This window comes from Sinohyriopsis cumingii, chromosome 18, assembly GCF_028554795.1.
Source record: "Sinohyriopsis cumingii isolate HCF-2022 chromosome 18, ASM2855479v2, whole genome shotgun sequence".
Lineage (NCBI taxonomy): Eukaryota > Metazoa > Mollusca > Bivalvia > Unionida > Unionidae > Sinohyriopsis > Sinohyriopsis cumingii.
Window position 1 is genome coordinate 72,287,297 of NC_142978.1, and position 15,780 is coordinate 72,303,076.

Below are 15,780 nucleotides of genomic sequence, written 5' to 3' on the forward strand. Positions count from 1 at the left end.
GAACAAGACCTGGAAAGTTTTGTTTTGAAAAGCATAAGAACCCTGACTAATACAGTGTCAGGTACTTATTTCCAGTGAGTGGCCAGAATGATTTTAACACTAATGCAATTTCAGGTACTTATTTCCAGCATGTGTCCAGAAATATTTCAACACTAATACAGTGTTAGTAACTTATTTCCATCTATTGGCCAGGAAGATCTCAGCACTAATACACTGTTACTTATTTCCACCTATTGGCCAGAAGATCTCAGCATTAATACACTTACTTATTTCCACCAATTTGCCAGGAAGATCTCAGCACTAATACACTGTTACTTATTTCCACCAATTTGCCAGGAACGTCATTGCACTAATACACTTTCAGATACTTATTTCCATCAGTAACTTAATATCAGGTATTTGAAATCTAATTGTTTTGGTTTTGAGCATGTTTTAAGCATTTTTGGTGATTGGTACTTCATTGCTTTACATTATGCTCATATATGTTTAGTGTAGGTACATTTTATTTATTTATGATCTGTCCATACTGTGGAGAGAAATAATATACACATTCCCCAATCACATTACGTTAGTAATATTAGCCTGCAACCTCAGCAGTCCAGCCCTACTAAAAGACACCAAAAAGAATCATCTTTTTCTATTTCAATAGACAAAGGACAATAACTCTTACCCATTACTTCATACCACCAGGTGTAACTAGTTTTTATCCTTGTTGCTATACTGGATAACATCGTACAATTTATCCTTCTACAGTCCAAGCCATTTTTGTGTTCTAATTGACTCATCCAACATTCCTTTTAGATTTATTGTGTGGATTAGTCATTCTGCTGCAGCTTGTATACATTCTTTTTTTAAACAATTTCTGCCAAATTTGAGTGATTTGATCACCTTTAGGGACTTTATCCTTTTAAGACCACATCACACTATGCTATGGCTGACCTCTGCAAGGTCATTATGAGTTAACATGACTTAGATGTTTTTGCTTGCATCATTTGTAACAGAGTTGGTTTTAGCAAGTTATTAACATGCTGTGTTACTAACTTGTGCTTTGTTTTTTCCCCTTTTATGTAGTTTCATTAGAACTAAATACTTGAAATGCATATGTCAAAAGCATAGTCTGTAAGTTTCAGACTCAACACTTGTTTTATTTTCTTTGCTACTAATGGGGAATAATTTAAATTAGCAAGTTAGTAACTTGATTAAGTACTAATTTATGCTTTGCTTCTTCTTCTTCTTGTGTCATTTAAGCAGAATGTCATCTAAATGCTATATAGGCAATTACAGAGTATGACTCTTGTTTTGTTTATACTAAGTATACACCATCTGTGATATGCAATGTCTGTAATACATGGTCAGAAGAACACTCCGGTGGCCTAGTGGTTAGAATCTTCGCCTCGGATGGGGGAGGCCACAGGTTCAAACCCCAGCAGAGTCATACCAAAGACTTATAAAATGGTACTAACATCTGCCTCGCTGGGTGCTCAGCATTAAGAGGCTTGTGTTAGGACTGGTTGGCCTGGTGTCAGAATAATGCGACTGGGTGGGACATCATGCTGCATGTCTGTGGCATGATGTCCCAGTGCTAGACATAACTATAAACTGTTACACTGCAGACATCAAAGCTACATTAATAATCTAAATCACACACACACATGGTCAGAAGAAATCTGGGCTACTATATTAGCTTGTTAGTTATATACTGATTTGCTAATCTGTGCTATTAGCTAACTAGTTTGTACTGATTTAATAATCCATGCTTTGTTTTCTCTTCTTATGTTATTTCAGGAGAAGTATTTACTAAATGCATGAAATGCATGCTCCAGGGAATAGTTCATTTGGCATTGAAGGGAAGGAAGATGTACTATTCCCCAGTTTTGGGCAGCCCAGTGTCCCCTACATGTCAGATCATAGCCTTTGGGCCTGGGGTTCATACTGGATCAATTGGATCAACCTTTTTATACCACTGCACCATTACTGGCCATCTAACCATCACCGACAGTCCATCTCAGGAGACCTTGTAAGAAGATGGCCCAAGAAGAGTGTTTCCCAATTTTAGGTACCCCAGTGGACATAAGTTCTCCCCACCTCTCTGAGCATGGTCTCCAGACCTATAAGTCAGGATGCATGAGGAATCAATATTGGTGCACATGTGAAAGAAGATCCCCTCTCCTGAGGCCTCTTAACATCCCTAGGTCAGAGCACGTGGGAGTCCTTAAAACTCATAGCTAACTTTTGCAATCACCTGGGTTTTATTCAAGACTGTTTCTTTTCCAGAAAGCAAACAGCAAGTTCAGACCCTTCATTGACTTGAGTTGCCTCAACCATTTCATTGTGCCTCCAAAATTCAGAATGGAGATACTGAGTTCAATCTGCCTCTCCATTCAGTGGGACGAATATGCCATCTGTCTCTATCTGACGCTTATTTTTCCCTATCCACGAACATTTTCTCCATTTTGCTTCCTTTGACACAGTTTATCAGTTCAGAATTCTCCCATTGGTCTCAACATCAATCCATGGGCTTTTACTGAGATTATAGATTATGTTTTCTCTCTGTTCTGATCGACATCATCTACAATGTTAGCAGCATTCCTGGACGACATCCTCCTGAAACATGTGGTAAGTTTTATCCTATTCCAAGGCAGGCACTATCTCTTTTAGATCATCCAGGCTTTCTAGTGAACTGAATTTTTAACCAACTGGAATCTGGTGCGACTTCCTGGTGTTCATGTAATCGGAATCGTTAAATTCCATGAGATCATTTCCAACAGGACTTGGATTTCAGCAAGTGAGTTTTGGCAACTTCTCAGCTTATTCAATGTTTCAGTGGACTTGATTCCAGTTAGCAGTCTTTTTTTTATACAGACATTGCGAGCACAATGGTGCTCCTTTTCAAGTCCTCTCAATTAAACAGTCTTGATCACATCCTAGTTTTGATCATTCATGTGTCAGTGGTGCAACCCAAGTTTGCCGACCATGGGAATCCTGCTTGAGAAGCCCCAAGTGGAAATAATGGCATGTACTGATGCCAGTGTGCATGGTCAGGGCCAACATGTTCCTCACTTCACTACAATCAGAGGCATGTTTGAGCTGCTGGAACAGTCTCTAAACATCAACATTTCAGAAATACCGTTCACTTCTGAAAAGACTGACTCTCAAGCAAAAAGTCTTCATTAGGTCCTCCAACTTTGTGGTGCTGACCTATCTCCTCAGACAGGGAGGCACCAAATCACCTGACTTGTGTGTTCTGATTTGGCAGTTTCTTCATTGCCACAACAGTCTCCATATCAACGTACAAATCGGACACATTCCTTGCAGACTGAAGGTCTTCGCTGACACTATCCAGGAAAAGTCAAGTCCTTCACACAGAATGGTCTCTTAATCAATTGACCTTCAGTTAAGATTTGTGCACTTTGGGGGCATCCAATGATTGACCACTTTGCGACTAGGTGGAATCACCCGCCTTAGTTTTAGCAGTTCCAGACCCAAAAGCTTGGCCATTGATGCACTGTCAATCATTTGGAGGGGTTTGGGGCAATTACCTCCCCTCCCACAGTGCTGATACCAAAAATAATCTAGAAGTTATGGGGTCAAAATGCTTGGCATTCACTGACATATCACCAGATCAGTGTCACTTCATGAAGATTACAGCTCAGAAGCCTCAAGCCATCTCTGCGAGCCTCTCATTCAAACACAACGTTCAGATCTTATACATAATAGAAGCTGTTAGCTGCCATGTAGACCTTCTCAAGCCTTCATCTCAGAGATTTAGTGTCACGGAGGCAAACCTTAAATCTTGTAGGTCCAGTGGTGGCAGCACAGATGGCCACCTGACCCAGATAGATCAGTCAACACAGCCTGTTAGAATTGCTGGATTTGCCAGTTAAATTTTCTAGGTAAGATTTCAGTATTCCTCTTCTTAACTATATGTTAGGGTCACAGGTCAAGTGATCCCAGGCTGTTTTGTTTATGTAATGAGGAGATAGTGTTATTATTCACATGGGGAATGCAGCTATTCTTCCCCAGAAGGATACCTGAAGAAGAGGTAGAGGTCGGATGCTCAGCATCCCCTCCTCCTATTATTTTCCTAACATAATGTGATTGGGGAACGTATTTGAAGGAGAAAGCAAATATTTTAGTAAATTGTTTCTCTGAGAGTACTCCCCCAATTACATTACTTAAAAACCCTACTAACCACCCCGCCATGCGAGCATTCTCATTAGTATCTCGCTCAGCTAAACACTAGTGTGAAAGGGAGGTAATGGGCAAGAGTTATTTCCCTTTGTTTATTGAACTAGACTGGAAAAAAAAGAATTTCGTCTCAGTAGGGCTGGATTCATGAGCTAGTGGGCTAATATGTTAAGGATATCTGCACTGCACTTGTATAAGAATTTTTGAAATTTTATTTTCAGTTATACAATCAGTTCCTTCCAGTTGATGTGTTAAAACTATAGTAACATTTTCTGGTGCATTGCTGAATGATTCTGGCCGCTTGAAATTACTTTCATTTCTTTATTTTTGCAGGCTCTACCTCCAATAAAAAATTGTCTTGGTGTACAATTTAAAAAAGGTAAGGGTATTTTTTGAGTGACATCAGAGTTTTCATCATAAGAGTAATTGAGAATAGTTTATAAATACGTTAACGTTATATAACAATATGAATAATTTGAGGTTAGCAGGATATTGAAATTGCTTAGATGCTATTATACATTTTATTTCAGAAATTTGATGATTATGTATCTCATCAAAAATGCGGAACATTTTAATTCCCTGTTGCATTTGTACAGTTTGTAGCAGGTGGTAGCTGAATTTTCAGTGGCAGTTGTAGTAACTATATTCCATTCATTCCTAGAAGAGGGTTGTTAAAGTTTTCCCACCCTGTTCAGATATTTGATTAGTTATGTTGGGTGGGAGATCAGAGAGCAATCCCTGTCAGAAACATAGAATTTGTTGAAACCATGAGGTAACAGCATATGGTAGTTGCATAAAAGAGAGAGAAAAACTAGATGACAATATATCTGGCTGATATCGGTAAACTGAATATCTCATTCCTAACAGTCACAACTTATTTCATCTCTTGAAAAAGCTGACAAGCAAATTTATAGTGTTTACACTAAGTTTTACCATTTCTTATATTGTATGGTCACATGATACAAAGTGTCACAATCCACATTTTTCTTGGCATTAGAGGTAAAAAGATCATGTAATAAAAACAACCTATGTAGGGTAAAGGTTGATTGTGATTGAGTACTGATTGCTGAGATTTGGGAAACACATGCATTACTAGCAAAAATAGATAGCCAGATGACCAGAGCTTCCAATTTTAGACTGGGTCTCTCTCATTTTCTATTGTATATACTCATTATAAGATGAGACCAACTGCAAACTGCACAGACCCAGATCTGCTGTTGCATAAAGTTACAGTAATTTTCCTGTCAGTCTTGTTGGAAATAAATAGCACTAGGTTTACCTTGTTGATCTGATTTTACTGACAAATCCTTGAGCAATGAAAAATGTGTTTGTCTTAAACTTCCAGAAAGACACTGTTAACCTTATTAATATTTTGCCTCCAGTTTCAGAATCAGTTTAAGGGTTACTCAACCAATAGGAATATAGTGTGTACACTTTTATACAAATTCGTAACTGTACCTTACAATGCAACTTTATAGGCTAGGATGATGGGAACAGTATTATATCTTTTCTGCATATTTCATTGGTTACCAGTAATTATCTCTTAGTTGTCCTTCATGAATAATAATGAGATACTATGGTGCTTACACTTACCGCCTGCAATACTTCTGGTTTGTTTGATATGTACAGGTTCCTGTGTACTGTGACACTATAAAAACTTTAAGCTGTTGCTTTCAGAAGATGAAATTATTCGTGATGGCAATACAAAAAGCAAAGAAAACATGAACCATTGCTCTCTGACTTTTTAGTACTTCATTTAAATATCAGCTGAAGATTTTTTAAGTGTTCATGCAGATGTTTAGACAGTTAAGCAAGCTGTTACTCCAGTCCCTGAATACAGGATTTAAAAAAAAACAGGAATGAACATGTACACTTTTGGTGAAATGGGAATTGGAGTCCAGCAATTATTATTATTATTATTATTATTAAGATACTTACCCTGGACCTGTGTCTGATAAAAACATTCTTTGAACACTAATGTGACTAATTTATGTTGCATGGAAGAGAAGACTGTTTGTGAATACTGGATAATTGGCTCATGTTTTGACTCTTTAAAGTAACAAATTACATTTTAATTGTTATATCTGAGAAGATAAATCTTCTCGGTGATATCAGGGAGTTAGGGTTCAATATAGTGTTGCATAATGTTGCCAGTTCCTTTTCAGAATGATTATTCTATGCCACTACAGTATGGTTTGAGGGAATCCCATGTTTCCCATAAGGACTTTTCACCTTAACATGTGTCCAAATGACTACAGGAGAGAAGGAATTGTCCATGGAAAACTTGTGCTCCTTAAACAGCTTAAAAGTTAATTGTTATGACATGTTGCATATGTTATGAAATGCCTTCCATGTTGTTATGACATGATTTTTCTTGTGTAATATAAAAAGTATGAAGTCGGTTTGTGAAGCAATCTATGTTATGATGTAATGTGAAGAAAACTTTATGAAGCAGTCACTATAAGATATAATAATGATAGCTGTTCTGATAAATTTATAACAACTTGATGGACTCTTAATATGCCATCACCCCAACCCCTTTATGTAGAAAAATTGTTGAAATAGATGGTGAATAGCTTTAGATTCGACTTTCATTCCTTGTACTTGCATCAAACTTCCATGTTCTATATGTAATCCTTTGGAATTAGAGTTTTAAGTGTCTGTATTTTCTCAAAATTTGATGGAAATAATCTGTTTGTATGGTGTCATGTTAGCAAGTTTCATTTAAAATTATTCTAACATAATAACAGATTGAGCTATTTTGATAAGTTTTGTCAGGAGAGCTACTTCATTTGCCTGACCTGGAGGAGAGTTGTGTTGTGTGTGCATTTAGATGTTATTTTTAATTTCAGGTGTTTTGTGTAACTCCTGTAGCCAAGATGTAAAAATTCCCCTCCTGAAGGATGTATTCCAGGCATTTCCTACAGTGCCAATCAACATTGACATTAAAATGGATGATGATGAACTCATATCAAAGGTGAGTACTAACTTCCTCTTTCTATCATTTAGGCTTTTTCGTTTGCTCAGTATATTTTTTTTGCCATAATTAAGTGAAATTTGCAAAAAAAAGACTGTTCCAAAGTAAAGCATATTACACCCAAAAGAGCCATTTACTATTAGTCCTGTCATAAATTTTATCCAAATCCTCTGCATGCAGAATATGATTTATGTTTTGTTTGGTCATTATTGATTGAATATAGTAAAGATTTTAGGCTGTACATGAACACTGGCCACATTGTTTTTAAATTTGTTTAATAAGAGATAAACCTTAAACATAAATGTTATAAAATAACTCTATTTAAGGGTTAGTTACTATCTCTATAAATTTATATCATCAGCCAACCACACTTGTTAATTTTTATTCCCATAATTTTTTATATATCTCATAGTTTGTTATCCATTTTCTCCTAGAATGGAAGGGGTTCCATTAATTAGCAAATGGATTCTACATAATCATATAGTATTCCCATCCTTCATTTTTTAGATATTTTGTATACCCCCACCTCTTCAGTAATTCTTGTATTCATCCATTCATCCTTCCATTCAGATACAATCAAATTAGCACAACTCGTCCCACAGTTTTTTATGGTAAACTTTGGTAAATATTATAGTCATCACCAAATGATTGCATATTGAAGAATCAATTTAAATCACAATTTTTGTTTGAGTTATTAACCTTTTCTTACTGTTGCTGAATGCAGTGTACAACAAAATCTAAGTAGTACAAATGGCCATGCAGTTTTTGGATCAAAACTTAAAATATATTATGGTAACCAACTGAGATTTAAATATCAAGAAATGACTGTGCTTCCACAAACTTTATGAGAGTTTATGCCCTATTTGAAGTGCAGATGAATGCAAAATTTTGTAAAGCAGCTAGTCTTGCGTTTTGTTGGATCGCCTTGAAATTTTGTAATACCCTATAAGTCAATGTGGTGTATAAGTTGTAATACCCTATAAGTCAGTGTGGTGTATAAGTTGTAATACCCTATAAGTCAATGTAGTGTATAAGTTGTAATACCCTATAAGTCAGTGTGGTGTATAAGTTGTAATACCCTATAAGTCAGTGTGGTGTATAAGTTGTAATACCCTATAAGTCAATGTAGTGTATAAGTTGTAATACCCTATAAGTCAGTGTGGTGTATAAGTTGTAATACCCTATAAGTCAGTGTGGTGTATAAGTTGTAATACCCTATAAGTCAATGTAGTGTATAAGTTGTAATACCCTATAAGTCAGTGTGGTGTATAAGTTGTAATACCCTATAAGTCAGTGTGGTGTATAAGTTGTAATACTCTATAAGTCAGTGTGGTGTATAAGTTGTAATACCCTATAAGTCAGTGTGGTGTATAAGTTGTAATACCCTATAAGTCATTGTAGTGTATAAGTTGTAATACCCTGTAAGTCAGTGTGGTGTATAAGTTGTAATACCCTATAAGTCAATGTGGTGTATAAGTTGTAATACCCTATAAGTCAATGTGGTGTATAAGTTGCATGAGCAGATTTGGTAGATTTTCAGTCCTTCATCCATATATAAGTTGATGCTGAGTATAAGACAAAGCCAGATCAACACCTCGGCTTCATCTTTTTCACTTCATTCCACACAGCATCGTGAATTTTATCCTATCTGTACCTCAGTAATCTTTCCAGTCATTAAATGTAACTAAAAGTACCTAATTTGTTTCACATGAAATATTTTAAATGTATTATGTACTTTTAGCTTCATACAATTACACTGACCTGAAAATTTATTTAGCTATAGATAGGATAAAATCTGAGATGCTGTGTGGAATTAAACTATAATAATATTCAGTTTCATGAATATTAAAAGTATCACTGTATGCTATTTCAAATTACCAGCAATAGGGAAATTGCATCATTAATGCAAAAATGCTTTCTCCACATTTTTTGGGGAAGAGAGATACATAGAGAGATGCACATGTATTCCATTACAATTTTCTTCTTGTACTTTGTAATCAAAGTAAAATATGGCCCGATATATATATGACAGAGAGAGATATTCCATCTCCATGGTGTTTTCTTTACCTTCTTGCCCCTGTTTAGTTGAAGCTTTTGTCAAAGAGAGAAAACATTAATAAATTAAATAGTAAATATAATCTATGAAAATACTTACCATACACCTTCAGGGTTTAAATATTCACCATAGTTATAACCATATAGACTCCATTTAGGTTAAATCCCAAGAATTTACCTTTTACATGCTGATTAATTTTCTTTGTAAGTATAACAACCTCCCCATTTCAAACAAATAAGATTTTTTATTAAAGTGCATGTACTCTTCGTGTACTTAGGTGGCAATTGTTTTTGATCTTAACTTATGCTATATGTACTTTAAATTGCTGTCAGTCTTATCGGTAAGCTCAGAAGATATCACTGGTTGAGAAATTTACACAAGTAACCACTAGGCATTTCCTTTCATTTTATGGTACCATATTCATAATACCCATGGGTAGCCTCATTTCCCTATTGGTAGCCTCACTGATCTGATTTGGTCTGCCAAATCTTGACCTCAAATAAGTGTGAGCTTTAGAAAACCTGACTACAGCTGTAGCCTATTTATTTAGCATGTAAATACCACTAAAAAGCCACGTAATTCTTGGACAATGGAAGTGATAATTAAAACTAGAAGGAATTGCTTACCTAGTGTGTGATGTGATTTGGATTTTTAACGTACCTTTAACAACTTTTCAGTCATATCGCTATGATGTCTGCAATGTGGTAGTTTATAGTGATGTCTAGTACTGGGGCATCATGTCACAGACATGTAGCATGATGTCCCACCCAGTCACATTATCCTGACACCAGGCTGACCAGTCCTAACACTAACGTCTTAATGCTGAACGCCCAGCGAGGCAGCTGTTAGTACCATTTTTGTAAGTCTGGTATGACTCAGCCAGGGATCGAACCCACGACCTTCCGCATCTGAGGTGGATGCTCTAACCACAAGGCAACTGGAGCGGTCAGTGGTATTAATTGATAATGGAATAATGTACAGCATGTTTGTACACAAGTAAGATAACAGACATCAAGTAAGTGAACAATACAGATTACCGTACAGTCTCTCTCTATCTCACTCTCTCTCTCTCATAATGGGGCATAATATTTATTTGATCATGAGGTGCAGTAGGAAAATTATGATGGAATATCTGTCTTTGCCATGGTTATTCACCTTCTAACTTGTCAATTCTAATGCACATATATCGAATTTAAACAACATATATTACAAACAACATATATTACTAATGCATTCTGCTTTAGCACAGTTACTTCTGATTTGTTAAATTTTAATACAACCATCGTGTAATTGTTTAAAATCCTTCTCCTGTATTTTTATCATACATGATCTCTTCCCCAAAATGAAAAATTATTGTACACATTATTTTTCGTACTTTTGGAAACATTTTGTTCATACGAAAAATTATTTGACATTTGATAAAGCGATTCAGATGACAAAATCCATATATAAGTCAAGTCATAGTATAAGACAAAGCTAAGATTTTTCTGGCAGAAAAGTATCGTCTTATAGGCAAATGCCTTAGTTATGGTCATATTCTGAAGATGTGCATGTCAACAATTTCATTTGATCCCACAGAGCAGGCAACTAAACTAACTGTTGATACACCACCAAACAAGATAACTTTTTTACAAAAATAGACAATTGTTTACATTGAAATTCAATTTTTGTATTGCTCAGTTAGTACAATATTGATGTTGTGATTTCATTGCAATTAATAATGAATTTTCTTATCATCCTTGAGGATATCTCTAGGTGCCAGTTCAAGAATTCTCTTAAACTTGCTTGTCCACAATGGTCCGTATCTGTGAAATCAAGCTCCTTTTTTTACGAAGTATTCATTTCACTTGGCTGCCTTGTTATCTTTGATCACAGTTATGAAAGATTCGGTTAATTTAAGGTAGTTTATGTTACATACCCAATAACATTTATAAGTGTTCAATTGATCAAATGAAGTGAGTTCACCCGACATTTGACCGGGGCCACTAGATTTTAAGTTTGTAGGATTTTCGTGCCTTTTAACTTTTTCTTTTATTCAACCTCCTTTATTTGATTCAAAAGACATGATCAACATGATAATACAAAGTAGGCCAGCTTTTAATTCATTGCAACAATACAACAAATACTACAGGAAGTCAGTTATTAAAACATGGTCTGCACTTAATTAGGTTCACAGAGAATTGCTCGCGGACATAACTGTTACTGGAGATTGATGCCTTTTACATTTAATTACAAGAGGACACATTGCATTTATGATGATTACACTTAAAAGGAACTAAAAGACAGAACTAGAACACAAATTTTCATTTGATAAAAAAATGATTCAATTTGTATTTTTTTAGTAAAGTGCTGACTCCACTTAGCGTGAGTGATATTTTTATTGAACAAAATTTCCTTACATATTGTTAATTGCAGTGTACTAGGAATGATGTTTGGAAAGAAAATGTAAAAAATTATGTGACCTATTTTTAAATTTGATATTTCATAGTGTTGATTAAAATTTCCAGGTCCTATCTACCGGTTTTGACGATAAAACAAAAGATACATCAAAGTTTCTGTTACCAATTTTGATTGTGATTTTCTTCAAGTTCAACAAATAGGGATCAATTTTGGGGGTATTTTCTGGTTTAAAAAATGGGATCCACACCTGACCCCTCGTTATAAGCTTGTTCGCGAGTTATCAAGGCACAAGTTATTGAGGGAGTGGTGTACATATTATGGTCATTTTCACAAGAAACCTATATCAACAAATCGCTGTACTTTTTGTTAGTTTTTGGTTTTTCTTTTTACTTACAGCTGAATGTAGTGTATGATTGAATATTGTGAATGCAGCTAGTCTCACAGTTTTCAGTAGACAGCTGTGAAACCTTGTATATGTTATGGCCATCACCAGAAAACATGCATTTTGATATAAATTACTTTGCTCTTGCAATTTCTGTTAAGATCTTTTACTCCGAAGGTGCATTCATTGCAAGATACCTTTGTGAACACAACTTGTTATGCAGATTTTTTTCAACTCTGCTGATCATAGAACCAGAAGATTTTATGAGATGGTCTATTGTCCATTATCTGTCCATTAATTAGCACTAGTTTGTTATCCCTACTTCTATACTACCTGGAGGATTTCAATGAAATTTTAAAGACATGTTCATCCCATGCTCTAGTTGGTCCTAGATGTAAATGGTGCTGTGCAGACATCCAACATGGCTATCACAGTTACCATTTTGAAAATCTTGTTATCACTACTCCTTCCTAATGAATAGTCAAATTGACATCGTGGTGTCACAAAATAAATTTGATAATGTCTAGTTGGTCCTTAACGAAAATGGATCTGCTCTGGTGGCCTAAGTGGTTAGAGCATCTGCCTCAGATGGGAGAGGTCACAGGTTTGAGCCCCTGCCAAGTCATACCAAAAACTTATAGAAAGGTACTAGCAGCTGCCTCAGCATTAAGAGGTTAGTGTTAGGACTGGTCAGCCTGGTGTCAGGATAATGTGACTGGGTGGGACATTATGCTACATGTCTGCAGCATGATGCCCTAGTGCTAGACATCATTTTAAACTGCTATACTGCAGACATCGTAGCAATAGAACTGAATTTTTTTTTATGCTTTGTTAACAATCCAAATCACACACACATACACACATTCTTAATCACATTCCTTGACCAAAGTTTGCACTTAAGGTATGGTAGAGGCCTATAGATTTTGGGGTCCAAAAGGTCTGATGTGAAGGTCACTTACATGTTATCTCTAAGACAAATGGGTTTTGTGGAACAACTTTTTGTTCTAAAGTATATTCCTTAACTAAACTTTGTAGACAACTTGCACTAAGAGTTAAAAAGAAATCTGTTGATTCTGAACGTTTCTGGTCATTGTAAAATCAAATAAGAAAATAACGATTTTGGCACGACTGCATATCATTATTGAGACTGAATGGTCAGCAGTCTTCAGATGCAACCATATCCTACAAGTGCCTACATAGAGGAACATTGCATATGGGGCTTATACTAGTGTTTTCTAATTACAACTTGTGCAAGCATGATGATTTTATATTTAGGTCAAAGATTAATAATCATAATATCTACATTGAGTCTCATTTAAAAAGTTTGCCAGTAATAGTAAACAAAGTTATTTCCCATATCAAGCTATGAGGAATGTTCAAATTTGCCATTTACCATTTTTACTCATTTAAGAGTAGAATTACAGTACACTGCTTAGGCCAGACACTTTTTCACAATGAATTATTGTCAGACTTCCTTTTCCATATGTTGTATACTCTATGTATATATTTCAGGTGAATGAATTGATTATGGAGTATAACAGGGAGAATTTGTGCATCTGGGGCAGCAGAATGGAAAAAGTCAAAAGAAAGCTTCGCTCTGCAGTAAGTGCTACAACATGTATATCATGGTTAAACCAAATGGGTACAGTGATCTCTTCTTACAGGTAACTGGCCCCAGTTTCACAAAAATTCTTGAAATCAATATTTTACATTAACTTGATTTTCTCAGAGATAAGGCAAAATTCCTTATTACTGTTTTAATTCCTGATTCATACTGAATTTTCTGTGAATAAAATATTGTTCTTACCAACCAACCAACAAGAAATATTGTCCCAAAAAATTTGATAAAGTAATTTTAAGATGTTTAATGAAACTGGGGTCTGACCTTGGCAAATTTGCAAAATAAAAGTAAGCACCAACTTTGAACCTCAAAAATAAACATGAGAATAATATAATTACCATATTCACACCAGTATAGTATGGCAAATCTGTGTTGTGCTGTTTGCAGGTGACCAACATTATACACAACCAAATATGGTACCTCAGTGTACCACATACATTCGTTATGAGCAGTTTGTATGACTGCCAAATTCTTCATAAAGCAAGGTACTGCATTAATCAGAAACTTTGCCTTTGTAATAATTGTGAAACTTTATTTTCAGTTGTCCTATTGGACTTAAGGTCCTGTTTACCTCATATGACTGGTACACTTTTCTTTTTGGACTTAAGGTACTGTTTACCTCATATGACTGGTATATTTTTCCTTTTTTGCTCACTGCACTGTCAGCTCTCTTCAATGAAGATGAATAAAAATTCCACATTATTCATGAGAAAATTAAATTGATAACTTTTGGTTTCAGCCGTATTTACTTTTCTCTTTGAAAATGTTGCAAACCTGAGCCACAGTTGTACAAGTAGAACTTGTATAGACTTTTTGTTTATTTTAAATATTACATTTAGAGATGGTAGCCACTGCAAGTATGCTTCTCTGCTCTCATTTTTAGATATATTTGATTGCATACATTTTGTCTCATTGTTATCACATACATTATCACACGGAGGAATATTTCTGCATTTTATTTTATTTATTGTTCTTCATGATCTGGTCACATATTGTGAACATTCATGTTGGTACTAATTCTAATGATGCACTATGACAGACTGAAAACCCAGAAAAAATGAATGTGCCAATTTTTCAGAATCATAAGTTCACACAAATTTATCAGCACAGAAATTACCCTCACAGCAGTATTTGTTTGTTCATTTCAGAATTCCAATGTTCCATTGTTTTACTCATTTGGAGGTATCATGAAGCTGTTACTTCTGTTCTACTCAGGGCTACTGCCTTTCTTCCCCATACAGGAATCCTCCATGGAGATCATCATGCCCAGCATAGTACTGAAGTAAGTTTATACAGTCGAACCTGTCTTGAAAGACCACCCCTTCTGCCAAAAAAATAATGCTCTTTCAAGACAGGTGGTCTCTCAGAACAGGTCATAAATTTATATAATCAACAAATCTGTGCATGGAGATCCTGGTCTCTCAGAACATGTGGCCTCTTATAGCAGTCGTCTCTCAAGACAGGTTTTACTGTACTGCACAACTTTGCTTAGGACACAGTGTTCAAATAAAATAGTGTTTGGTGAACTAGTCTGGATCAGACCAAACAGCATGTCTGAGTGACATATATTTGGTTTGAATCAACTGATATTCCAGATGAAGGTTTCAAATAAATGGGTTCTCGCATAATAAATTAGCCAATTTCTAACTACCAATCAAACACAGCTATAACAAATTCTAATTAGCCCAAGATCATCATTGCTTTTAGGGGCCCCGAGTGGCCGAGTGGTCTAAAGCGCTCTCCGTTACAGATCACTGCCATCTCACCTCTGTCTGCGTGGGTTCGAGTCTCGGATTCGGCTAATGTGGGTATGTGAGAAAGCTTGCCAGTAGCTTCTCGTGGGTCGGTGGTTCTTTCCGGGGTTTTCCCGGGTTCTTCCTCCACCATTAATACTGGCCGCCATGTATAGCCTATCGTGTGCTGAAAAATGGCGTTAAACCCTACAACAACAACAACAACAATCATTGCTTTTAAAATTATGAGACATTATGTAAGCACATATTTAATGCTTTGTCTGTAACACCAGTTCATCTCTGAGTACAGTGAATTCATTACTTTTCGTGATTCAGCAAACATTGGTCCACCTGTGAAAATTAATAGGATCCTTCATTTACATTGGTGTAGGATATGAAAATTGCACCTGAGGATGAGAAGTT

At 35.7% G+C, this 15,780-nt stretch overlaps 1 protein-coding gene across 1 annotated transcript in view; it reads left to right on the forward strand.

Moving 5' to 3' along the window:
- The window catches only part of LOC149776959 (lysophospholipase D GDPD1-like), a 58,820-nt gene that overhangs the window by 22,476 nt on the left and 20,564 nt on the right, over positions 1–15,780 (forward strand). Inside the window, exons 5-8 of the mRNA XM_089941675.1 lie at positions 4,522–4,567; positions 7,041–7,165; positions 13,516–13,605; positions 14,773–14,906. Of these exons, the coding sequence (XP_089797801.1) occupies positions 4,522–4,567; positions 7,041–7,165; positions 13,516–13,605; positions 14,773–14,906 (395 nt within the window). The remainder of the gene's footprint in view (positions 1–4,521; positions 4,568–7,040; positions 7,166–13,515; positions 13,606–14,772; positions 14,907–15,780) is intronic.